The sequence below is a fragment of the Copadichromis virginalis genome, linkage group LG9, assembly GCF_057382275.1.
Source record: "Copadichromis virginalis isolate Kocher_CV1m ecotype Utaka linkage group LG9, C_Virginalis_male_GT1.1, whole genome shotgun sequence".
In the NCBI taxonomy this organism is placed as follows: Eukaryota; Metazoa; Chordata; class Actinopteri; order Cichliformes; family Cichlidae; genus Copadichromis; species Copadichromis virginalis.
The window spans coordinates 3,667,481-3,694,313 of NC_140626.1; the positions used below are offsets into that span (position 1 = coordinate 3,667,481).

At 45.1% G+C, this 26,833-nt stretch overlaps 1 protein-coding gene across 12 annotated transcripts in view; it reads right to left on the reverse strand.

Moving 5' to 3' along the window:
- Window positions 1-26,833, reverse strand: part of LOC146701127 (uncharacterized) — a 113,303-nt gene that overhangs the window by 62,926 nt on the left and 23,544 nt on the right. For 9 of the 12 annotated variants that reach the window (XM_085467453.1, XM_085467451.1, XM_085467449.1 and 6 more), the window contains exons 2-5: window positions 22,984-23,172; window positions 17,381-17,437; window positions 1,079-1,192; window positions 24-110 (exon numbers count right to left, since the gene is read on the reverse strand). In XM_085467453.1, the coding sequence (XP_085323579.1) occupies window positions 24-110; window positions 1,079-1,192; window positions 17,381-17,437; window positions 22,984-23,170 (445 nt within the window). In that variant the 5' untranslated portion in view covers window positions 23,171-23,172. Of the gene's footprint in view, window positions 1-23; window positions 111-1,078; window positions 1,193-1,408; window positions 1,671-17,380; window positions 17,438-22,983; window positions 23,173-26,833 lie in introns of those variants that run through there. The other 3 variants (XM_085467445.1, XM_085467446.1, XM_085467448.1) reach the window with 3 other exon arrangements.

Here is a 26,833-nt window from a genome sequence, read left to right on the forward strand (position 1 = left end):
AGAAGGAAATATTGGGAGGATACCTGAAAACGCTCCCATCAGGTTAGCATCCATCTTTTGTGCGGGGCTGGTCTGAAAGCCCAGAGGATTAGAATAAGTTGCCACGGAGACTGGCAGCAGGGAAGGAGGGAGCAATGGAAAAGGTGAAGACAAGAGAAGAGAGAGAGCAATGAGACGCAGGCAAATATATAGAAGAGAAGTCGACTGAGTGGAGGCGCCACTGGGCGTGACGGCATTAACGATTCAAAAGGTGTGACGTGAGGGCAGACAGCAAAGAGGAGAGCAGACACAAATCATTATTTATACTCGATATACAGTCTATGTTGCTCTGTGTTGGAATGATGCTAGAAATACTTTACACAGAAACACGAGTGGGAGTCAGAGGAGTGGCCCAAAGAGGCTGAGCCGCTCAATCTTTACTTTAAAACGATACATTTAAACTACATTTAGACAATCATTTGGGTTTTTACCATGTAATGCACATAATTTGTATCTACACTGGACAAAGACAAAAACCATTAGTGAATAAGCTGCATGGGTTTGGAAACGTGGTGGCTACACTCTGAGGCTGCTCCACCATGCAAAGCAAAGTAACGTGAAGCTCCAACTGCGCTGCTTCTCTAGGCCCGAGCGCCTTTAAGACGCGCCCAGGCGAGGAGCAGCCAGCGTGAGAAGCTTTTTGGAAATCACAGAGAACGACTGATGCAAACATTTTAATCAACAATTCATATATAAATATTTAGACAGATATTCAATGTCAGTTTTCTTAAATCCTCCCTGGACATCATGCTTCCAGTTAGTGATACACTTGCTTTGTGTGTATATGTGATGCCCAAAGTCTATCTAGAGCTAATTCTGAGACAGAAAACCTTGAGATGGTTTGGACATGGGGCAGTCACTGGTTTGGAAGCTACAAAGTCAGACTCGAGCACTGGTCCAGTCCAGTTTTTCTGGTCAAAAACGACATCATTTCCTGAAAATGTCCCACTGTGACCACAGAAGGTCCAAACGATGTCGTGAATCAGTGTTAACAAGTTAAGATGAAAGGACGATACTGTGGAGCCACTAAACTCTGTACCTGATAAGAAGTCTGAAGCCAAGGCCTGCTGCTGGTCAAGCGAGTGTGGCCACACCTCCCCCTGCGGCTCCGGGTGCGACGCTGCCGTCTGTTCCCCCGAGGTCAGTTTACTACCTGCAGCCGCAACACAGATGACTGGATGTTAGTTCACTCGCCTCGGTGATCATGCTGATGTCTTCATTTTAATGACACAAGGCTACCAAAATCACACAAACATGCTGGCATACACATTACACAAATACAACAGGCATTGCCAAAATATACACAGTTGCACGGAGGGTTCTGTTGCACAAAAGAAAGACGCACACAGACACACAACTGTACTCTCACCTGCTAAATTTCCTCCAAAAGCAGATATCCCAGTGCTACACAACCAACAATCAGCGGTGTTTGCTATGTGCTGCTCAGTGCCTCTGTCTGTCTCCACTGCAGCCTCAGCTGGCTGTGAACCCCCAGTCACACATACACACATGCACACGCAAAATCACCACACACAGGGACACAAACACACAGACACACACACGCGATCACAGTCGGGGAGTCTGGCTTTGGCGTGGTGACGTTTTACTGTCTGTCTAGTTCAGGTCCCAGGCCCCGCCAGCTAGCGCCTCCCCTCACACTGCCTGACTTCGCACAGCCCTCTCCTTTCCTCTCTAACCCTGTAATCATGCTTCAGCTCTTGTCCAACAAGTCCCAGACCTCCAACTGACTGTTAGGGTGCAAGAGGTTAAAACGGAAAGAGTCTGCGGAATGAGGACGAGGAGGGAAAGGCAGGCTGGTGTCAGCGAGGACACAGAGAGGAATTGATCAGACGTTTCAGTGAGAAGAGATAAGAAAAGCAGAAAAGAGGATTTCTAGGATGAGCGAGCGTAAAAGAGCAGACAAACAGAGCAAGGAATAGAAGAAACGGGAAGGGACTGAGGAAGGGGAGTAATGGAGGGAGGGGAGTAGCTGCGGAGAGAAGGAGGGATACACCGTTGGCAACCCTCTCCTAGCTGTGTCCACAGAGGGTGACAGTGAGGCGAACAGACAGGACGCCACCCAAAGTCAAAAAAGCTTTCATATATCAGACGTGCACGGGGCCGTGGTGGGGTGCGCATCGTCTGTCTCGACAGGAGGCAGAAAACACTCCGTCGGCAGGGTCACCACTCGCTCAAAAACACTGGTGCTCGAGCTCAGGCTGGATTCTCTGTCTCCCCAATGAGATCACAGGCTACATACAATCAAGCACATATTTCTACTGCTATGGTTCTGTCCAAGGTGCTGAAACCAGCAGGAGCGGAGCCTGAAGTGCACAGTATGGAACCTTGCTCCCTAATCTGTACACGAACCACCACTCGATAAAGAAGATTAGGAAGATATTTCAAATATTTTCAATTCGCTCTGCTTCTGTGCTATTATTAGAAACACCATACTGTCTGCTGGGCACCCATCACTCAAAGAAAACATCTGTAAGGCAACAGTAGAAGTTGTACTAGCAGCCAGAACCAATCAGTCAGAAGCCTTTGTAACCGTGGTCGCTGCACGCTTCGTATGACCTTGCTTCACTTCCAGTCAGAGCTGTTACTACATGTGGGGTTACAGCGCTCCACAATCCAGCATCGACCTTACACCCACCCATATAATAACTGTAAAAAAGAAAAGAATGAAACAAATTACTTCTACATAAATTGCACAGGTACATTGGGAACAGTTCATAATACCGCCCACTAGTCCAATCACACCACGGAACATTTATTTTCATTTATTCATGCAGCACTGGCGGCTCGTGGAGTTAGCGACATATGCTAGCTGTGGCAGCACAGTCAGAGATGCATTTTTAAAAGTCTGCACGTCATCAGCAGACACTAACTGCCTGCTAAAGACTTGCTGGGACTATCTGAAGGCTAAGTGACCCACGAGACCATTGCCGACCTTCACCACACTCTTAATGGTGTTAGAGTTTTCCAGAGTGATTCATGATGAGAGGAAAATAAATGTGCATGTGTAGATTTAGTCCAAACGGTTCTCATGTTTCCTCCTGTTTCCGAATGTGTTGGTGGCTGACCGGAAAGCGTAACATACCAGCGATTTGTCACATGGCGTAGCGTGTTACGCTTCAGGAGTACGAATGTGTTGTAAAGACGCTGAATCCTGAAGCCTAACAGGACTCTCATGTTCCCAAAGCCTCTGGCTTAAACTTGCCTTTTTGGATCTTTGTTTTATTTAACATCAATTATGCTGATGTGCATGATGGCTGGATGTTCTAGTATTCAATTGTTCTTTTATGTTACCAATATGAATGTGACTGTTCTCCTCTTTCAACTACCAGAACTTTGGAAAGCAGCACATCCTTTCCAGTAAAATACCAGGAAGTTAGTCAAAGTTAAGCCACTCCATAATACTGCCAGCTGTCCAACTACTTACAATGAAGATGGGAAATATTGATTCTTGTTCTGCAAACTTTAAACCACTTACACTATATTTTTGGTCTCCTTTCCTGTAAAATACCTGCTAATTTAAAATGAAGAGCGTGCTACTTAAAATGACTTACAATGTAATTACTTCTGCCTACAACATGCTGATCGCTCATGCCTCATTTCCTTGTACCGATCTTGGCACGTTCACAGATATCTGCAGAAAGTTTCATTTCAATATTAGTCTTTTAATCCACTCTGAAGTCGTCTGCACATACTGTCTGCATCACACCAGATACAGCGTCCACGGGGCTGAAATTTGCACTTAAGTGTTCACTTTTGTGTGAAACAATGGGGTCTGGGCTTGGTGAATGTTTTTGCACCTCAGGTCTTTTAGCTTAGACAAATTTTGAGTAGTTCAGCTCAGTCCGCGGGGGAAAATTTCATGCTGGATTTGTGCTGTTGTGTTTAATGTACCGATGGTGAACTGCTCAGCCTGAAAGAGGGACGAAGACCGACTGTGAAGCAGCACAAGTGAGTGCAGGTAAGTGTGTGCGCCAATTTGAACAGCTCCTAGCAGGCGAGTCAGTGCGCAATAGGACGCGTCGACACAGCGTCAACACTCATCATGACTGCTTGACCTTTAACCGTCTCCCTAGAGGGCAACACTGAGCTCTGCTGGCTGATTTTGTTTGAGCATTGCTAACTTTGCAATGCAAAGTTTAAACTTTGGGGAACCTCAGATTCTGAAAACTTCTGTTGTGTGTTATTTTTAAAGAAGTGTTAGCGCTAGCAGACTTTTCTTGTGGTATCACAGGTCCCACCACAGATACTAACCCCAAATTGCTCTCTGATGGATCCATCGGAGTATGAACGCGTGTGAATGTTAGCTACGAAGCACTTAGAAAGATGTGCTTGTGAGAATGGGTGAATGCACAAGTTGTGTGAAGCGCTTTGAGTGCTCAGATGAGTAGAAAAGCGCTATGTAAGAAGCAGTCCATTTACCATTTGATGGTAACAGGCTAGCTTTTGGCTTTCTAACATTTGTCTAGAGTTGAATGTTAACCAATGTGTCTGCATCTGTTAAATTAAAAAAACAAACCAATAAGGAAGTGAAATGGATCAAATGTGTGACACATCTGAAAGCAGCAATGTTTTCATGTAAACGTGGAAGATCATAACTGCAAACCTGCTTTTCCTGAACCATAAGATTCTGCAAACGCCTGTTCAGATGTAGTCATTTCATCTTTCACATAGCATCTGGATGCGGCTCACACTGAAATTTATATTCGGTGAGGTGCTGGATTGATTTAAAGAGGGGAAACCAGTTCCACTCCAGTTCCAGTCTTACATTTGTAACGCCTAAGCTGTCATGTATGGCTTATTTTTTAAAGTGGACATAAAACAGTAAATGTATGAGTTTAATTTAATCATTTAACTCAAAAACTGTCATATATGTAACTCTGTGAAGCTGGATTTAAGGAGGAAGTCTTAGGGGGTCGCTTTTGTACCTGGCTGCAACAATGAGTTTTATGTAAAGACAGCAGGGTTGTTTGGCTATCTGAACTGAAATGGAAATGCACCTGTTAGCTCTAATGTTTGGGTTTGGGAAAACAGCAGTTTAACCCACATACTCGTTAATGTTAAGGCTTGGATTTGTTTTAGCCGTGTGCTAAAGAGGCTCCAGAAGAGGCGACCTTTGAAATGAACTCCCATTTGTTAGCACAGCCTTTGTGCTGAAAGTGTTTGAACAGGCACTGATTCCATAAAGAAAAACGATTTGCTTGTTACGTGCTTGATGCTAACAGATTAACTCCGGTTCTTTCAGCTGGAAGTTCAGCTCAGTTGTCTTGGACCACTTGATCTCTAAGGGTGGTCACATCAGCACTGCTTTCACCATCCAGCTGTAGGTCCAGTAAGCAATCAATGCTGCTAAAAAACAAGCCTCCAAAAGCAAAATCCCTCAGCTAGTATGAAACAAGAGGGTGCCTTTGCCCAGTAAGGGCTCGTACCTCAAAGTGTGACTTTTGCCCGAGAATAATAAGTGGGAGTCTTTGTGTATTGAAAGCTAAATTCTGCATTACGTAAGAGCTGCTGCTGCTGGGGGTTGCCTGACCTCAGTATGAGGACAAAATATGGCAACACAGACTGCAGCAGCTACTGCTTAGACACATCAGAGGCATCTGAGGACACACTCAGAACTGCTCTGCCATAACTGCACGCACAGAGACACGCACACACACACGCACACACACACACACACACACACACACACACACACGCACACACACACACAAGCTTTGCTTAATCCTACTCATGCATGAACTAGTTGTAGAGGGGGCATTGTAGGACTCGTAGGACAAGTTCAGGATGCAGAAGGAGTCAGCCAAGGAATACAGTCAGTCTAACTTGGTTATGACCTCCTGCCTATGACCTGACCTAACAGCTACGACTCTAGAGCAGAATTTTAACAGCATAGCTTTGGATGAACTGGAGTAGACAGAAAGGACTTTGCTTTAAAAAAAGTGCTTGTGTGACTGGGTGAAAGTGAGTAAAGTGCTCTGAGCGCTTCAGCAGTGTGAAAGAGGGCTTTATATTCCCATTTACCTACACTGGAGTTGTGAAAGTCATAATGACTGATGGGACTGATGATCTGCGATACTTCAAGAGTCACATTTAGAGTCTGTCTGTATAAGTGATTCTCATCCTTCAGAGACAAATCATAAGCTCCCCATGACAGCAGCCCCGTAAACACACCTCACTAACGTCACAGGAGAAGAATTCTTGGACCAATCCGGTCGTTAAGTGATGACGTGACGAATCCTACTTCCGGGTCTAAAGTAGTCTGCGTTTAATATGGCTTTTGTGTTGTTAACATGTTTAATGTTTTGTATTTTCTTCTATTTAATCTCAAAAAGCTCCTAAAACAGTCAGTGATCCCTGTTGACCTCCCTCGGCTTTTATTACCGCTAATCATTTATTTAAGCTCAGTTTTTAAAACCTTAGGATGTAACTACAGCCCAGCCCATGCAGCAGTATATGAATGACTAACCTCGTATTGTGGATGGATTATCTCAGTTGTTCTCCTGGCTGAAGTTTGGTCCTTTTACAGCATCCTGCCATGCGATTACATTTGTTCCTGACCACCTAGAACACTCACGGTAACTTTTATCCAGTGGAAAAAAAGTTAGCTTGTTTATATTATGCTAACATAGCTGTGTCGCTAGCGGTCACGTAGCACATCATTATATACCAGCTAGCCCAACTTCAGTAACCCTACAAACGTCACTGCAGTTTAGTTTTCTGTCTTCATTTATGCTGGAAGTGATAGCAGAGCTGTACGTTTGAATTTGTTTCCAAAACCCCGCAGTCAGGACATGCTATATTGTATTTAGATAGAAGCTAGCGAGCTAACTCCCTGCTAACTTCTAACTCCGTTAAATGTCATAAATTCCGTTTTCATGGATGCCTGGATGTTAAACTCAATTGTTACACCTGGTAGAGCAGAACGCTGATCATTTTATTAAAGATGAAAGACTTTAGACAGTTTTTCAACTCTCAGTAATGCCATAGTGATCGTTTGATATATGGACCTGCAGCGGAGTTTAGACCCAGACACGGCTAGTGACGTCAGACTTAACAACCAGATAGCTGATTAGTAGTTCACCTATTGACCAATCACCTTTGAACAGGCTCTGCTTACAATTACAAATGAATCTGTGAAGTATCAGCAATCAGACTCAGTTTAGCTGATTCAGGATTTCAATTTTTAGCCATCTTGAAAAAAAATACTGTACAAAGGTTATTCCCATTTCTGTTTCTTTTCCATGTATTGTTCCATGTTGCTGTACTTTTAGCCAGGTAACAGTTACCTGCATGTTAACTCTGATCTGGTATTACACTGCTGCAAGGTAAACACATCTCAAACCCTGCAGGACTGTGATGTATTTGCTGCTAATCGTCAGCTGACTCCTTTGTCCAGCACGTAATCTGTCTCAGCTCCCATTCAGAAAAAGATGAATTCTTACGTAACCACAATTAGGGACCAGAACCGCACCCAAAATAAAATAAGAGACATCGTAGGTAAAGAACGGGGTCACTAAACTACATGGACATGAAAGGCTGCAACGCAGTGTCAAAGAAGCAACTGTGATGTTTCTGCTGCTCTGCCAGATAGAGGGACTCTGTACCAGGCCTGACCAGGACAATGGGCTTGTCAGGTCAAAACAACACAGCATCACAATAAACATTTCCACAGCATCAGTACAACGACAGGGTCACAGCAAAGACTCCAACCTGCTAAATACAGTGGAGCTTTAAACAATACTGTAAACATGCTCTGGCCTTTACAGTATTGTCAAGTAGGTATGAGAGACTGGTGGATGGGACAGCTGTGAACAACAGTCAGCACAGGATCTTACCCGGGGGGAAAAACTTATTTTTGTGTAAAGCAAGCTTACATTAAGAAAACAAAAGTGCAGTAAATCACAAAGCCTGCACAGATCCGTCGTGAACTTCCTATAATAGTGAAAAAGTACAGAGCGTGCTCTCTAAGAATGAGGCCATGGCCTACTTGGGATCTTTAGGAATCCTTCACTGTTTAGACAAGACAGCTTGCAACTGGTGTGATTTCTAAGATAAAATGATGACAAAGAAGTTTCTCTCATGTGAAGTGCTCTGACGCAGAAAGACCCACGACTGTGAAGCAGTTCTACGAAGGGCTGTGAAAAGTTATCGAGCAAAAGAGTCGTTAATGTGGCGACAATCAGAGGACGTGCTGTGAGTGCATGTCAGGCACAGAGATCAGATGGTTTTAAAATGAGTGGAACATCCCGAATGACAATGCAGCAAAACACAAACATGGTTAAATATGTGAGGACAGCAGCTTACAGCAACCACACTCTGCTTTACCAAAACGGTCTAATCTGGGTGGAGCTGGCAGGCGAGGCTGCTGTCCTCCAGCTGACCTCCTCCTCTGCCTGCTCCTGAGCCTCTCTGAGCTGTGATAGGAAGCATGAAGCGGCCGGGTCAGGGCTGCTGCAGGACCACGGGCGCTCAGTGACGGTTCATCGAGGGGACAGACTGCCGTTCGCCCCTGACAAACATCGACGGTGTCTTGTTGATTCAGCCACGCCACCGCATTAATCATGTAGTTGGAATCAGTTTGAATCCAAGTAAATTTCTATCCACGGTTCCTGGAACCGTCCTCCCCGAACTTTGTACTAAATGGAGTTTATGTCGAGGTGTGGAAGCTGCATTTCATTGCTGTTTAAAACTTTGCTTTACAGGGTAAAAATGTGAGCGAAAACAGAACAAGATAGATAAGGGAGGACATCACATATCCTGAGAAAGGATTAGGAGAGCCAGCAGTCCCTCTAAAGTCATGGACGCTGTCCAGAAATAACCATATGGTACTCTAGTGGTCCTCTGGATACTGAATCTGCTTTTATATCTCCTGCAGTCACCGTCTCTGAAGGTGGGCGTGGCCTGAAGTACACCCTGTTAGCTTACATGTATTCATCTCGAACTGTTCCCGCAGATCTTTCCTGTGTGAAACACTACAACACAGATGTAACGATGACTAATACAAAAATCTAACAGACCTGTGAGGGGAGGAGGTCGAGGTCCTGGAGGAAACCAGGCCGTGGACAGCTAATGCAGTGATGAGACTAATGCAGCGTGTGAGAGTGATGTGCACTGACAGGCAGGAGAGGGGCAAGGTGTGTTTGACGTGACGTCTCTGTAGCGCGAGTGTGTGTGTGTGGGACCTGCAGACATCTTTAAAACACAAACGCCCATATACATACTGTAGCTGTCAGTGGATCCCTCCTCCCTCCATACGTTCTCCCACTCTGTGACCCCTGTGATGTCACTGTCTCCCCCTCACCTCCTCGTCTCAGCCTGAAAACAAGCTTTGGAATGAGAAACATTCCCTGATCTTCTTCACATCAGTGATTGTTGGTTTCTGTTGTCAGGACTAAGGAGATGAATGACCTCTGAGGGATTTCTGACTTCTTTCTTTCTTTTCTTTGCTCATATTTGCAATCGTGCACGCCTCGCTGTTACGCATCACAACCGGCTGTACTAAGCCGAGCGGGCGGGGGGGCGTTCAGCTCCAACCAGCAGGGATTTCTCAAACCTGTCAAAGCAACAGATGAACGGGTGCACGCTTCAAAGTGCAGTGGAGAGCACAAGTTGTTGCTACCCTCCCAGAGCATTTCCCACATAACGCCACACTCAGATCTCCACACTCAAGAAGAGTGGGTGTGGTGGCGTACAAACACACATGCATCCATGCAGGGTTGCACAAACGCATACACACACCTAATATAAGAGGTCGTCACGCACAGACGGTGGAGACAGAAAGCTTCACAGAGGGAGGAATTAGGGTTTTTTCCCAGCTTGGGGATTAAAGTCACATCATGAATATTTTAAGGAAAGATTTAGCATTTCTACCAAATCACTTCAAGTAAAATCAGGATGTGAGAAAGTCAAGTCGCCCAAATATGTGCTCAGCTACAAGTGTGAAGTTATGGTGCTTCGATCGCATGAACCGTATGTGACATAACTGAAACCAGGCCGGTGTGGCTGCTGAGGCTTCAGACAGCTGGCAGATTTGTCAAATACTCCAATGTTTTTGGTCATCTTGGTCACAGATCAGCCACAACAAATGAGGAAATCAAGAAAATAAGACGTCAGGTTTGTGCAGCAGACTGACAGCAATAAAATCTTCTATTTTTAGCCTTTTAGTCTAAAGTCTGAACAAACAGAACTCCAAACATTATCAGGAGAGGACTTGAGTTTATGGTACTGTATGTCTTTACTGTGTGATGCTATATAAAACATATATGACTAAAGTCTTCAGCTCTTCGCCTTCACTCAGCCCTTTAAAACACACTTTAAAGGTGCAGTCAGCCATTTTTTGTAAGTTATTCAACAGAAAAAAGAATATTGTACTCATAACTCACATTGATCACGGGGTAATTATGTCTTAGAAAAGACCGATGGATTGTCATAAACTTAATTCAATAAAAACACATCGAAACATGGACCTGTCATCTTGACCATGGCAACAACAGTCGCCTCAATGCGCTTTATACTCTAAGGTCGACCTACAATAACACACATATAGAGAAAACCCAACAATCATATCACCCCCTATGAGCAGCACTTTGGCGACAGTGGGAACGAAAAACTCCTTTTTAACAGGAAGAAACCCCCAGCAGAAGCAGGCTCAGGGAGGGGCGGGGCCATCTGCTGTGATTGGTTGGGGTCTGTTTTATGTATGCAGCTGGCAGAACTGGGAAGTTGTACTTGAGTAGTTTCTTACTTTTACTCCCTACATTTTTAAACACAAATCTGTACTTTCTACTCCTCATATTTTCAAAACAGGCTTGTTTCTTTTGGTTCAACATGTGAGGAACGTTATTATTTCCTGTCACTGCACGGCCTGCAAACATCACACCGATTTGAGCCTGAACAGTAACACGTGCACAGTTCGTGTATTAACCACCAGAGGACGTCACATCAACAACTGCAGGTGTCCGGAAGTTGCAAAAGGGAGTGATCACTTTAAGTGGCAGGTAATGCAAATGCAGGGTTTCTATCAGCTCCACAAACACACAAACTGTTTGTGTGCAGTTTGTCTCACAGTGTGTTGCAGCTAAAGGTGCAGCTGAGACAGGACAGGAGAGAGGCTAACCGAAGGATGCTCAGTGGGGTTCGAGAAACTGGACGTTTCAAGCTTACATGTAAATTATTATTATTTTCCTTCTTTTCTTCTAAGTGAGACTAAAGTTTGGATCCCATCTACTGCTATTATTTGATCATTACGTTAATACAGCACGAGGCTCAGTTAGCTGTGCACAATAGAAACGTCCTCCAAAGAGCTACTCTTACTTTATTACTTTGAGTACATTTCAGAGTCTCTACTTTTTAACTGAATCACTACTTTACTGGAGTATTTTTTCAACAGTAGTATTTATACTTACACTACTGTACTTAAGTACAGAATGTCTGTACTTTGTCTGGTGGCTGGTTACCAGCCAAATATTTCGTATTCGTCCATGTTTCATGGCTGCACATTCAGGCTCAAGAGATGAAGGATTAAACCTAAAGCGAAAGAGGCAGAGCGCCCAGAATACATTTGGACCCAGGAAGTCGCTGCCCGGTCTAAGCCAATGGACACCTCATAGGGTTCATTTGGATTAGTTAATTTTTCTTGGTATGAACTAGATGTTAACTAGAAATTCATAGATCGATAGAAAAAGAAATCAGAACCCTGTTCTTCATGTTTCTGCGAGCTGAAATGTAACTTTACCTTTTAAAAAAAGCCTGAGCGCACAAACCAAAGGGAGGTGCTCATCTCTGACATTAACACTGACAACGTTCCTCGGAATATCAGTGTTCATGGCACGACTCAGATAAACTAGTTTGGTTCATAGTAGCAGCCGGTTCGATAAGTGCAGACAGGTTCTTCATGACCTTAATGTCTCTGATCAGGGGAAAAAGAAGCCGTGGGGAAGGTGGGAACTCTCTGAATGAGAACGTGAGGCTACAGGAATCTGCTGCTCCATGGAAACATGATTCCCACAGTGTGAAAGATGGGAAACCAAATCCCACAACTTCAGCTCACACAATACTTTTCCTTAATGTAATTTGGGTGTTGAACATGGTGCCCGTGCTCAGGCTCCTCCGCCCTCTGGCCCGCCTCCACCTCATCTCAGCACTACTGTGACTGCCTGACGCAGACCTCCGCCGTGCCATCCGTGATCACTGTTAGTGCGGTGACCTCACAGCCCGGCTCAGGTGAGCGTTAGGTTTGCAGAACGGACTTTAATAAAAACATCTGAACCGTGACGAGGTTTTTGATGATGCTACAGTGTTCAGACGGGTTTCCTTCATCAACAGTTTTAATATTCCACAAACATTTCTTAAAGTAAGTCGAATTATCTAAAAATAATACATTTTCCTCCCTGTGTTGAACATTCTGACAGAAAGCGTTCGAGCGGCGTGTTGCCAAAGTCTTGCCATAAAAGCTGAAATCAACTTAACCTGCACCTGACTCAACCTGCTCCATGTAAGGAGGATTAATCCCACCATGAACCTCCGACACAAACTCCATGCTCGCTCTTCTGCACACTTGTTTGATGGTAATTTGTTGTGATGGCAGCTTGTCAACCCAAATGTACTCGTAAAAAATAAGCTTAATGTCCATTCCTGCCAAAAGTGACCAGTTTGGTTGTTTGGCACATTTTTCTGCAGTTCAGCTGAGGATGATGGAAAGCTGTAGAAAAAGCACATGAGCTGTTACTCCAAATAAAAAAGACAAAAACCGGATATAGCTGGAAAACCTCTTTCCATTTTTTACATTGTGCAACAGATTAAATGTGCACAAAGGAAAAAGAAGCGTAATAAAGAAATAGGCTTCAGCTCTAAGAAGCACCGGAAAATCATTCCACGGTGGCACACGCTAATCTCCCAGCGTTACGTTAGGAAACGCCGCCGCCTCCAAAGGCTGCAGGATTATTAAGCATGTTGTTCTCTTAGAAAGCTGCTACGATAGAGGAATATCTGGAAAAGGAACGAAACATTGCAGCTAATATCAAAGGCTGTGAGAGACAGAAATAGAAAGCAGTCAGAGGTTTAGAGCCGTGTGGTTAGAAGAAAGAGAACTCAAGGCAGGTGAGTGTGTGTTAATATTTCTGTTTATTGGCAAAGGCAGACAACAAAGAGAGTCTCTAAAAAGGACACGCAGATCGATGCCATGACAACAACTGACAGGAAACAGGCTAAACCTTTGTGGCATACAGTTGAACAATCCCTGCATCTAAAATGTTAACAGGTAACATACATGACTGAACTCATAGTGAAAGCTGCACTGAACTGTTGTTGGGTCTGTATCCAGCTTTAATGCATCACAGAGATATGCTGTTCATTTATAGGCAAGAGACGCAAAAGCAGGGCCGCAGCAGGTGAATGTTGGCCACCAGTCAGAGCTGTGTGATAGAAAGCCACCGTGCATACTCAGCTGTAAATAATGAACAGCTGTGGGCGGCAGGTCCGTGTTAACTCGTGGCTACCAGGAACGTATCACCAGTTTGGACAAACTAAAATGTTCGTCCGAAGGAACTGATGGCATACGTGATGATCGCAGCCACAGACCCAACAAACACAGGAACAGCTCTAAGAAGATTTAACAAGACGTACGTTTTTGAAACAGCAATTAAAAAGAATTGAAATGAAAGCTTTCAGAGCTACAAACCAAACTTTCCATCCTTCAGTGAAAAAGAATAAAAGACAGAACTGCGTCTCACTGACATCGTTCACATCAGTGACAGTTCGGTTTAGGCTTACCTACACATTTGGTTTACTAAGGATGGTGGAGAGGCCCATTAGATCACATCAGGAGGAAGGGACAACCGGAAAAAAGAATAAATAGTTCTGTAGGGTTTCAATACACAAATACCTCGTGTGTGTGTGTGTGTGTGTGTGTGTGTGTGTGTGTGTGTGTGTGTGTGTGTGTGTGTGTGTGTTTTGGATGCTGGGTGTTGACAGATCAGCCTTGCAGCACAGGCAGCTCTGAAAGGGTTCATGCCTGGATGGTGTTTGAGTGTGTGAGGACACGAACATAAATCCACACGGGGCCACGACTTTGTTCATGTGACTTTAGGCTTCTACATCTGGGAAACTGACATGAATAGGACAGGACTTTATTAATAATGGACAAATGTGGCTGATTTGCAAAGGGAAAAAAATAGTGTTTGAAAGGAAACAGTGGAAAACCATTGAGGTCAAACAGGAACTGAAGAAGGAAACGTGTGACCGTGCATACGTCCAGAAACAGCGCTGATGTACCCAGAGTGAGTCACAGTGTAGCAACACGTTATTTGGAGGAACAGCGTGTGCTGAAGTCAGTGTGTGTGTGTGTGTGTGTGTGTGTGATGAGTGAAGCTGATGTGAGGTCTTGTCCACAACCTCAGACTTTCTCCTTCATGCTGGATCAAGGAGCAGTGGATAGGACTGTGTGTGTGTGTGTGTGTGTGTGTGTGTGTGTGTGTGTGTGTGTGTGTGTGTGTGTGTGTGTGTGTGGTACGGGGAGAAGGGAGGAGGTGCACAGAAGCAGAAGCACAGCGGGCTGACAGTCAGCATGGCGATGGAGGCGGGTTCTAGTCCTCTGAAGCGTGGGGATTGGGAAAGGATGAAAAACAGGGGCGTAGGATAAAAGAAGCATCATGGGAGCAGTAAGAAGGAAAAGTGTAAAAAAGACATTGCAGAAAAGAAACAATAAAACAGAAAGAAGAATATAGAACAACAAAGAAGAGTGTAAATATCACAAAACAGGGAGAAAAGAAGGAGGATAAACAGGAAGGGATAAGGAGGAAAAGGGAAGAAACCAGGTTAGTAAAGATGTCACAAAATCAACAATGAGAAAACATCTCGTCCTCAACTCATTACTGGACATGAAAAGATAAACGACATCCTACAGCTGAGTTTGTGTGCCATGCAGAAGCATCATGCAGAAGCATCATGCAGCATCTCTGCGCACACACATCTGCATTTGCACTGTCAGGATTCAGCGTATGCTCTCAATCCTCTGACCCAGTTACCACTTATACCGCCTGCGTCCTTACCTTGGGGACTGCTGCAATAACAGTGATGGATGGAACCACTGTGCCTGATGAGGCTGATACTGTGTTTACCAAAGCAGGAAGAGAACAGGTTTATCAGCCTAAACTGTGCTCCTGCTGATCTCAGTACAGATGCAGTGTGCGAAATCAGCCACCTTTTTATTAGAAACAAATGCATGCAAACACCACGGTAACACAAGTTGCCCGTGCATGCAGACAGTTACTATGGACTTATTTACATGCAGACCGCTTCCTCCCACTGTCATCAGCATCCATCCTCACCGTGACTTCATCTCAGTGGATCCTACACGGGATGTGAATCAGCATCGGTTCGACTCGCAGGGCGGCTGATTGTAAACTGAACGTTCACTGCATGCGACTGACTACTGGAAGTGCTTCCTTTGGTTCTTGTTTGCTTGTGTTATAGATTAAAAGAGCCACTCGATTTACCGTGGTGCCTTTTTTCCATCAAAAGCCCAAACTCACCGTTCAGACCTGCTGCAGCCAAGACGACAGAAAGACCAAGGAGTAGACAAAGAAGCTCTTGGAAAACTAAATCTGCAAAAGATGTTTGCAAAGCTGCACCAGTGGAGTTTGCGGCTACTAGTAGTGCAAGGGATCAAAACTCACGGTTCGGTTGGGATCACGCTTTTAAGTCACGGATCGGATCAATTCTCGGATCAGCAAAAAAAGAAAAAGGACAAAAACTGGAGATACCAACAGATTGCTTTCAGAGATGTGTGACTGTAATGTTTGCTGTTGATGCTCCACCAGTCTGTGGACACCGTGCAGTTCAGAGGCTTTTAGAGATCAACACATGCATAATATTTATGTGGACGAATATTTGTATTAAATGAGAACGAGACTATGATTTTAACCAAAGGAATGCACTACTCCATTTCTAGGTTAGTTTATGATTACTAGTCTCAAGTCTTTTAAATCCACATTATGTTTGCCTGCTGGTGGTGGTCAGAGGGCCCGGGGGCGCCAGTGTCCGGCAGCCTCGCCTCTGTCAGTGCGCCCCAGGGTGGCTGTGGCTACAATGTAGCTGCCATCACCAGTGTGTGGATGTGTGTGTGGATGGGTGGATGACTGAATGTGGTGTAAAGCGTTGGCGTCCATAGGGACTAAGCGCTATACAAATACATCATTTTGTTCACTGTTATTCCTTTTAGAGTGAAACAGATAATAAAGCAGGGCATGCTTTCATCAGGAAATAACTGGCAGATATAGATGAGCCGGCGAGGACAGAGCTTAAACCTGCATCTGTGTCATTTACTGTGAAGAGGAAGTGAATCGGCAGTAGGCTGGAGACCCTGCAAATACCTCCTCTTGGAGTCTGATTGGTCGAGAACAGACCTCCTCCACCCACCACCACCATATTTTCCCTGTGAGTGTAGAAGATGCAGGGATGCAACCCTTCACACTGTGCTGATAGAGGCAGCAGTGGGAACTGGGCTTTGCCAGTGAGGGACACGATACACAATCACTTACATACCCATGCATAATCCTTTCTCCAGCAAAGCCATGCAGAGCAGCACTTTATGGATCATCAGCATCGCGACCAAAAACAGCGAACAGAGGAACAGAAGTGTGTATGGGCTACTTAAGGTTGGGAGGTGGGAACAAAGACTACTCAGACTACTGGAAAGGAAAGTTTAAAAGAGAGAAAAAAACAGATGCTCTGATTTCCAAATGGAGCACACACCCACACACAACAAACACTCCTCTCATTGGTCTATTCGTGTTTGAGCAGACAGCCAGAGAGAGATCCGATAGTTCATTAGACGCTCTGTATGCGTTCCTCATCTCTGCTGCTTAATACTTCAAATGTGAGATCAATTTATTCCGATCGTATGCAACAGGACTGCTGAGCACACAGTGTGCAGCTGACGGTCTCTCCCAGCATTGCAAGGATCCCTGCTGATTATCAGCGCAACAATCTGACAACTTCCTGTAGCCACTTAAGACTCGCTGTCATGCAAATACATACAGTCTGATGTTAAACAGAAAAGCAAGTCTTTACTACTTTTTCTGTCTTTTTTCCAACGTTAAACTCGTTTTCTGCTCAGTTTGAGCATCCTGCAGATTTTAAAAAGCCCCAAACATCCCACACACAAACAGGTACACACAACCAATGAACGTGAAGCTCCAGATGGATGAAATGAAGCTCGACAGGCAAGTAAAGGTCAAGAGGCCATGATGGGTGGATGGCGACGACCAGCTGGCCTTTGCAAACAGACCAGCAGGACAGGCGATTGTGGGACATGTCTTACCAGGCTTTTGCACCCCACGAGCTTCCTGCTTTCCATTCTCCATTGCAGTACCCGCGTCTGCACACACACGCACACACAAACACGAAAACAAGCAAAGACATTACGATCCATCAGAGTGCTAATGGTTTGACCTGAGAGGAAATCAAACTGCACGGCGCTGCGCTGCACGGCGCTGCGCTGCACGGCGCTGCTCTGCACGGCGGACATACGACACACCGAGTCGGCAATCGAATGGAAACCACTGACCCTGTCTTTACTGGCTTTTTAAAGGGCATCTGGATATGGCTGTTGTTCACTTGAGGTGCGTGTTTGTCTTCTGCCTGCCCGGGGCTGTGCTTGCTAATACCACAAAGGGCAGTTACGGTCAGGCAGGGGCAGGCGACGAGACGCATATATCGGCTGGTGTCAGGGGAGGATGCTGAAGGAGTGATGCTGTGTGACATGTGACTTATGAATTATTGACCTTTGTTTGAGAAATGTGAACTTCAGACACACTTTTACACAAGTAACTAAAACACTAACGACATGAATGTGTTGTGACGAGACTGACCAAACACTCTTAATAATGTCTCAGGAATGAGCAGTATGAGGACAGAAAGCATTGAGGCACCGCCGACCTCAGTCTGGCCTCATGGTATCAATAGTGTCAACGGGTTTCACCATAAAGGTGCTGATACAGCACTCTTCTGTGCTAACTTAGCTAGGGCTGCTCGATTATGACAAAATGATAATCACGATTATTTTCACTGACATTGAGATCTCGATTATTTGACGATATTTATTTAACAATAACAATGTGTTGAATAATGACTTTAAAGATTGTCAAAAATAATCTAAAATAGTGCAAACACTGATAACAGTGCAAATGTTTGCAATGTAACAAATCAATGAAAAATGTAAACATCTGTGTTTAGTGAACTTTGCAGTGTTGCTCTGTGGTGCAGCTACACTGTAGCAAAGTTTACACACTGTGTCCACTTGATCCACGTCTGACTGAGCCCATAATGTTTCCACACCACTGAAGGTTTTTTACCTCTCTTTTCAATCAACAGCAGTCACTCTCCTCTCCAAATAACTTCTGCTGAGCTTTCCGAGCTTCCCTCGGGTCCTCTTAATCAGCGGTCCCCAACCCCCGGGCCTCGGACCGGTACCGGTCCGTGAGTTGTTAGGTACCGGGCCACGAGAGTTGAGGCTCAGGTGTGAAATGTCTGGTTTTCAGGGTTTTTAATCGGTGTTCAGCGTTATTTTGTTATCGTTTTTATCGTTAACTCGGTTTTCCTGGGTCTTTTCATGTGGTTATGAATAGAGATGGCACGATGCCACTTTTTTATGTCCGATACCGATATCATAAATTTGGATATCGGCCGATACCGATATGAATCCGATATAGTGTTTTTTAATCAACAAAACTGTTTTTTTTAAATATTTTGCTGCATTTTGTATAAGTTCATACTCAAGTTTAAAACAACAACTACACTAAAGCTATTCTGTTATACCTGTATACAAAAAAAATGTTTCATAGTTCAGCAATACTGATCAATCTAATAAACTTAAACCTACACCATCCTCACTATTCTGGTATTTTAAAGAGTACTTAGCGTAAATATTAAGCAACCTAACTAATAGGGTTCCAACTCCCAGCAACAACAAAAATAAATAAATAAAAAATAGGGAACCACCCCTCACGCTCCACCTCATGATGCTTAATCAACGTAATCAACCTTAATTTGATGCAGTGTGAAAAAAAATGCACAGAAATCAATTATTTTTCAAGAAATATTAAATAGATTCAACATCTTTCTTCAACAAAATTGCAGACTGCACAGATGGTACCTTCCCAAAGGAAAAAGTACTATAGCTTACTGGGGTATATATTAGACTTAATAGTTACTATATACAGTAATTGACTTCTATTCATTTTACATCAAATTAAAACTTTGGGTGTCAGATAATTATTTATGAAAAGCTCGACATTTTAAATGAGAATAAGAAAGAAAAGTATGTCTTTGTGCCCCCTTTTCCCTGTTAATGCCCTATCGGCCCCCCTGGCTAAACTTTGCTAGATCCGCCCCTGCACAGTTACCAGCGTCAGCTGTAGAAAAAGATCCTCGAGTAGAAATTAATATTAAATACATTCTAACAACAGCTGATCAAGCTTAAACGTTCTGCTGTTGTTCAGCCGCTGGTTTCCTCTTTCTGGTGCAAAGTGGGCCAAAAACAAACCAGAGACACGGACTCGCGACAGAAAAGCCGATCAGCTGATCGTTAAGCAGTTTCATGATTGAAGTAGCAGCAAGAAGAGGCAGTCGCTCCATATATCGGTTGTTAAGCTTAACGCAGGAATGCTTTACAAACATTCAGACATGGACTTACACACTTGCTTTACTTCTCTCGGGATAACTTTGTCGGAGATGAAATGCCGGGTTGCTAGCGAAGCTCCACATGCTATCCAGACCACCGACAGGTCCCGCATGCCACAGCCGCTCTATCACGTGATGCATACTGCTCCGACGTGCTAACGTTCTGAGGTGAGTTACGGCGTGTTGCAAGTTTTGTGAGGTGCTTTCGTGATATTTAATGGATCGGATTACATTTTTTATTTTTCTCCGATATCCGATCCAGTAATTTAGGTCAGTATCGGACCGATACCGATACGTAATATCGGATCGGTCCATCTCTAGTTATGAATAAACCTTCTTTTTTTCGGTACCGGTACTAGTTTCATTTTGTTGTATTTATCCGCGACACCTTAAAGGCCGGTCCATGAAAATATTGTCGGGCATGAAAAGGTTGGAGACCGCTGCTCTTAATTGTTGTGACGCGTGTTCAAAACGCAGAGAGGTGCGCTCGATTTGCCACACAGAGCAGCGCGAGAGTAAAGCACGAGGGAGGGGCTAATAATCGGCTCAGTCATTTTTAATGATCGTTGAAAGCCCAGATCGTAATCGAGATTAAAATTCGATTAATTGAGCAGCCCTAACTTAGCACTCAGGAAGCAACAAGGAAGGAAACGTGTGTTTGGTCCATTACTGGTGTGTTCCAACGATTCCTCTCAGCTGTAAATGACATACTGTTGATTTCTCTTTAAATGGTGACACATTTGTAAGGAAAGTGAATTTGTGGGCTGTACCCAAAACTTTCCACATCTTCTCTGCTACGTCAAACGTCTTAGTTTGCTGTTGACTGCTGTCGTTTATTGAATCGGACAATCGAAATCTGACAAAACAAGACAAACTGAGAATTTCTAAGAGGAGCCGGAACAGGATGTGGAAGAAGCATACGCAGCCCCAACAGCCTGGCACCGCCTCCTCCTGCAGGTCACACACTGCTGTGGGGTCGTCAGCCAGTGTGGCTGCGTCGGTCAGTCTGGCTCAAGCTAATTCCACAAGTGTTCAGCTGGGTTGAGTTTCAGATCTGCAGGCAAGACGCTCCACCCTCTGCACTCGTGAACTGGAGGTAGTGTCTGTTAAACTGTGGGGGCGAGTGCTGTCATCTGGATGGACAGAGTTCAGTCCCAGACTCTGGAGATATGGGACTGCTGCTGCTTGCATAATCTTCAGATCTCTGCACTGAGATTGCCTCCAACATTGCTTTAGTGGGAGATGCTATCTAATTTATCTAAACTTTAATAATAACAACTTGTGAATAAATGCCCCATAGCTCTGTTCTTCTTCGCCACTTTGTAATGGTCTGATTGGTCAGCTGTGCACATGGGAGGTTTTTCACGCCCAGAAATATTCAGTTTTTCATAAAGATGCAAGTCTTACTCGACTAATCGTGCTAAACGATGCAGCGCTGGCATGATTTCTATCACAACGACGCAAGCAAGGGCACGTAAACAGCAGGATGCAAACCGGTGCATGCCGTACGTACATAAACACGCGCTGATGCATTCAACCACCGAGCACGGAAAGGAGAGGCGTGCACAAAAACATACAGATAAAAGTCGAATACGACGGATGAAATGCACGAGTGCAGCACTGCACATTACTGGAGCACCGGGGCTCTGAAACAATAACTCACAGAGGGGGGGAAAACAACAACAAATGTACGCCACCTCCATCTCCCTGTCATGCTGACAGAGGACAATGACTCGCGGACTGCCTCGCCCTGCTGTTTGGCACTCGGCGTGTCAGCATGTGTGCGTTTGTCCAAATGCACACAGCGTGCCACAGTTGATCACTGGCAACGCCACCCACGGCCCGTCCTGCAGCCGGCTGTCACTGACGAGTGCCCACACACAGTCTGACTGTCTGACCGAAGTGTCTGGCTAACCAAAACAGGCCCGAGAGCTGAGTCATTCTCGGCTAACCGTCACTTCTTTTTTATTCGATCCATCTACTGTTTGTCAGCACTGGAGCTGACCTCTTTATTAGATCGTGTACTTTTGTATCCTTCTCAGCCACAGTTCAAACTGCAGACAGCAGCTTAATGTCGTCTCGCCACAGAGGTCAGTTTGGGACAACAGCTGATATTCACTTACTGCTTTCTTAAAGCTCTGACAGGAAACAACACTGGCAGCTCTTGACAGCTTACTTATTCTAATAAAGCTGTGGTGTTTGTCTCGGAGCTGCTGCCATTTGTCCTCGAACTTTGGAATTCCTTCTGATTCCTGCAAACTCAAACTCAGCCGAAGGGTAACGTGAAACTCCTCACGACAACAAATGCACCGCACCCAGGAGCTTCAACACGTCGCCCGCGGCTAATGACCCAAAGGCATCTGATCACATGTGCCACACTTATTTTAGAAGCTTTCTGGAGCCAAGCAAGTTGCTCAAGGACACTTCTTCTTCTTCTTCTTCTTCTTCTGCATACTTCTACCCAGCTGTCTCACTTCCTCCCTGACACAGAGCATTTACTGACAGCTCACAATAAAAATACAGTTTCCTGTGTCATCCCCACATTTTACCAGCCAAATGTTCAAAGCACTGACTGCTGCTCTGCGTATCTTCCGGTTACTGTCTGCCCTGTGGGTGAACGACACCCGAGCAGATCCAAGATGGCAGCCAGCGTGCAGCAGCGCCTGCATCCATCAGTCATACAGGAGCAGCTGGAGTTCAGGTCAAAGGCACACCCTCTCTGCTTTAATGTTACACAGTGTTATAGTCTATGGGCAGAGGAGTATAACTGTACGCTGTATTACTGTTTCATTATTGTACTTTGTTTACAGCTGCTAAATCTTTTCAGAATATTTATGAAGAATATCGGCTGATCTGTCGTTTCTTTCATCTATTCTTGGTCCACCTCTAATGATTTTATCAACAATGCATCAAATATGAGTTGAAGTAACCAAACTACAGAGCGTTATTGAGCAGTTTGCCTCAGCGCTGCAGAGCATGCATGTTGCATGTTGTTGCATGTGAACATCTTTTACAACATCCGTCTTGCTAGCCACAGCATCCCCCTGACAAACCCACAGTGCACACTGTGACAGCAGGAATCCTTCTTAACCAGCTGCTAATCAGAAGCTACGTGAAAGATATTTTTCTTAGGAGGTAAAAAGAAGAATGAATGCTGCGTTTAGATCGATGGATCCAGATGAACATGCTGTTCCCCTGCATGTGTTTGCCCATACGATACTGACGACATCACGTTCATCTCACCTGCCCTGGTGTCATCGTTGTCCAGCAGCGGGATGTAGTCCGTCTTTCCCACCGTCTCTCCGACCTTATCGTCAAAGTGCTCCGCCTCCAGCTCAGCCACAAAGTCCCGGTGCACCATGTTCTCCGGGCCGGGCTGGGGAACGCTGTCCGTCAGCGCATCGCTCAGACTCAAGTCTAACTCCGCCATGGCTGCAGACAGAAAGACGCACGAATAAACAAGAGTCCCTGTGTTTTTTTCCTGATACAGATTCACTTGAAACATAATTTCATCTAAAGTGAAGATCATCACCAAGTCAATCGGCCTTTTACTTCCAGCAGATTTGTATCTGCAGCTTGAACCATCCAACCAACTATGACAGGTTTATCAGCATTATGTGATCAGTAAAGATGCTCGGGTGTAATTAGACATGGGATCATTGCCCCGAGCAGCTCGTCACTGCCTGCAGCTCAGGGTACGAGCTGAGCTGCTAACCTGTTTGTAAAACACAGTCCTGGCACACTCATAAGCATGATGTCATCACTCTAGCTTTGCACCTTTAAAACACTCTTCTTTAAATGTGGTGATTAAGGGAAGCACCGGGATTACTAGTCCCACCTGCAGGTTAATTTACAAACACGGAGTCCTGAATCCTGGATTTTGTCTGCAAACCTCTGCAGGTATATGAAGACAAAGCGAGCGGACAGAAAGAGGAAGAAAGTGAAAAATGGAAATGATAGGAGAAGTGGTCAAAGGAAGTTAGAAAAACTCAGTTCCAGCCCACTGGATCATTTACTCAGGAAGTCATGCTTGTTTGGTGTGATCAGAGGAAAAACATTTGACGTGAACTGAACTGGGCTTCAGATTTGTATCCTGAGGTAGGACAGGCGTAGCCAAAAGACCTGCGTTAGCTGGCATTCCCCCTGCTAAAGTCTACCACCAGCAAGGACTAAACCTGACCGCTCCTGTGCTCGAAGGGAAACTACACAGAAGAAAACTTTTCCACTGATAAAAACTCCATCTGCCACAAGGGGGCGGAGTTTCAAACGAGATCAGGGTGTTTGAATGAAACCGATGAGCTGGAACCAGACAGAAGCACAGTCTGTGCCTACACATGAGTTCAGCTGACCAATGGGCACCTTGGGAATCTGCAGAGTCCTGCTGTGTCATCTTCCAGCTATAATGCCAGATTATCTTGGCCACAGAAGCAGCCAGCCTTTCTCTGCTGCTCAGACACATTAATCTGTCTCCACACTCTCATCATCAGGTCCACTGTGTCCAAAACACTGGGTCCACGGTCAGGGTCGAGGGCGTTACAACATCCAGCCTGCATTGACTTAATATATGTTCTACGTTGGGTGTGCTAACTAAACTCGTATCCACACATGAATAAATATCATTAGTCCATGCATGCAACACATCTGCAGTGCAAACACAGCAAGCCAGCACCAACTCAACTCTCTAGCCCCATCTACTGGATGATCTTCTTATTGACTGCACAAAGAGCAGGTACAGGTATCCTCCCCAGAAACGCTGCCAGTCACATAACTGGGTAGAAGAACTGTTGATTTGTAGTTTGGCAGCCTTTAATGACAATTAGGAACAATTCTCTTGCACTCTTTAGACTCATTTGGGGTTCTTATATTTTCACATACTGGTGGGTACAGGTTCATCTCAAGGTTACTGAGAGATTCAACAGACTCAAAGTTTTGACTGAAGGTAAGGTGGGTGCTTCCTTATAAAAGCCTGATTCATCCATTCACACGCGCATTCACGCGAGTACCTTTGTCTGTGCCTCAGCACGCTCGACCCGCCATACTCGGGGTATTTAAGAACTAAACAGCAGGAGCTGGAGCTGAAGCACAGCCTGACATGTGACGTCTGATATTTTTATATTTACAGAAGCAACATGTGGTGCCTGTTGAAAAAAGACGTCCTCGCACAATCAGCGAGAAACACAGAAAACGTGATCGCGGCTTAAACTGCGACCGTCATGAATGACAAGCAGCTTTCACGTTTGGGAGCGTAAACAAACTCTCACAGGCGTATTCATCTGCACCAGCAGCAGTACGAGTCCCCGGCACAGACCAGGGTGTGTCGCAAACACGCTGCTGCCTCAAAGCCATGCTGGTCACAAACGTTGCCCCAGTTTCCATATTTAACCCCACATCATCTGTGTGTTTAGTATACAGTGTGTCATTTGCACCAGCTGCACGGTTAGCCGAGTGATCTGTGCCACCCAGCCTACAATGTCATTAGATTCACTGCAGGATGAGATACCGTACGTCTTTGTTTGCTGCCTGCCTGGCCTTCAACTGCTTCCATTTCCACATAACCACAGGAGGACAGGCTTTTCATTAGCCCAGCTCCTGCAGTGGGACAGAATACCACCCTGGGATTAAAAACTCATACGATTTTGGGGCTTTTTGACCTGAGCAAATGTCCCCGAGCTGGAGTTGAGCTGCTGTTTTCACCTCCTGCTGCTGACAACTCTGATGCGGCCACTCGGAAATAATCTGGATTCAACAAAGGAAGGAAATCCATGGAAAGGGCAGCTTCTATTGTGTTGTCTGCCAACATATGCTTGAGTGTGTGTGTGTCTTGCTAAGTCTCTTTTATATACAGTCTGTGCTGTAAGCCTGTGTGTGTCAGCTGAGGTGAAGGTTAAGCCTCCTCACAGTCTGCTTCCACACTCCTCTACTGAATATAAACAATAATACAGCCTGACATGAACACAAAGGCCAATCTAGCAGCAACACGAGGAACATGAGCAGCTCCAAGGAAGCAGGAACGAGGCAACGACTTTCATTTTTCATAGGGGCAGGGATAGCTCAGTAGGTAAAGTGGTCGCCCCATGATCGGAAGGTCGGCGGTTCGAATCCACTTAACGGCCACCCTGAGGTACCCCTGAGCAAGGTACCGTCCCTACACACTGCTCCCCGGGCGCCTGCTTAGTGGGCTGCCCACTGCTTCACTGAGTGAATGGGTCAAATGCAGAGAAAAACAAGTAATTTCCCCATGGGGATCAATAAAGTATCCATTATTATTATTATTTCCTCATAACATTGTTCTTTCTTCAAAGTAGACACAGCATCAGCTCGACTGCTGTTTACCCTCCTGAGGAAATGAGTTTGAGACCTCCACACCGAGCATCATTTATCCAATCTATCACGTGTATCCTGCTGTAACAACAAGAGGACATCCTGGGCTTTCTATTAATGCCCCGTCTGTGAGGGTTATCTGAAGGTGAGGAGGAGGAAGGCCAGATATAAGAGCAGGGAGGTCAAAGGTCAAAGGACACACCAGCTTTTCAGGTGCTGTTTATTGTAGGTCTGCAAGGCTTTGAGGCTTTATGATTTCTAGACGAGGAAATACGAGACTTTTCAGTTGACCTCAAACACACACGTTTAACCTTTATGGTCTCTTTCATACTGTATGAAAGTCTGTGCAAACTCCTCCCACAGTCCAAAGACAGTCAGTGGGTTAGGTTGATTGGGGATTTGAAATTGCCTCGCTGTGTCCGACAAACTGGGCGTACCCTTCCTCACGCCCCGTGACAGCTGGGATCGGCTCCAGCCGCGTGACTCTGATCAGGATGGATGGAGATGCTGAAACTGGTTTGAAATTGTTCTTCAGCATGAAACAGGACGACGCTGCCCACGACCACCGAGACAGCTCGTCTGATCACGCAGAGAATGTCAGAGGAAGCAGCGAGAGGCGCTCATCTCTGAAAACATCTGTGTCCAGAATGCAGATAGTAGCCGCTCCGTGTAGCCAATGACACACTTTACTGACAGCAAAGCTGATCTGAAGCAACCAAGGCCACCAGGCTACACCGGGCAGGTTAACCACCCTGATGACTTGTTGGTGACA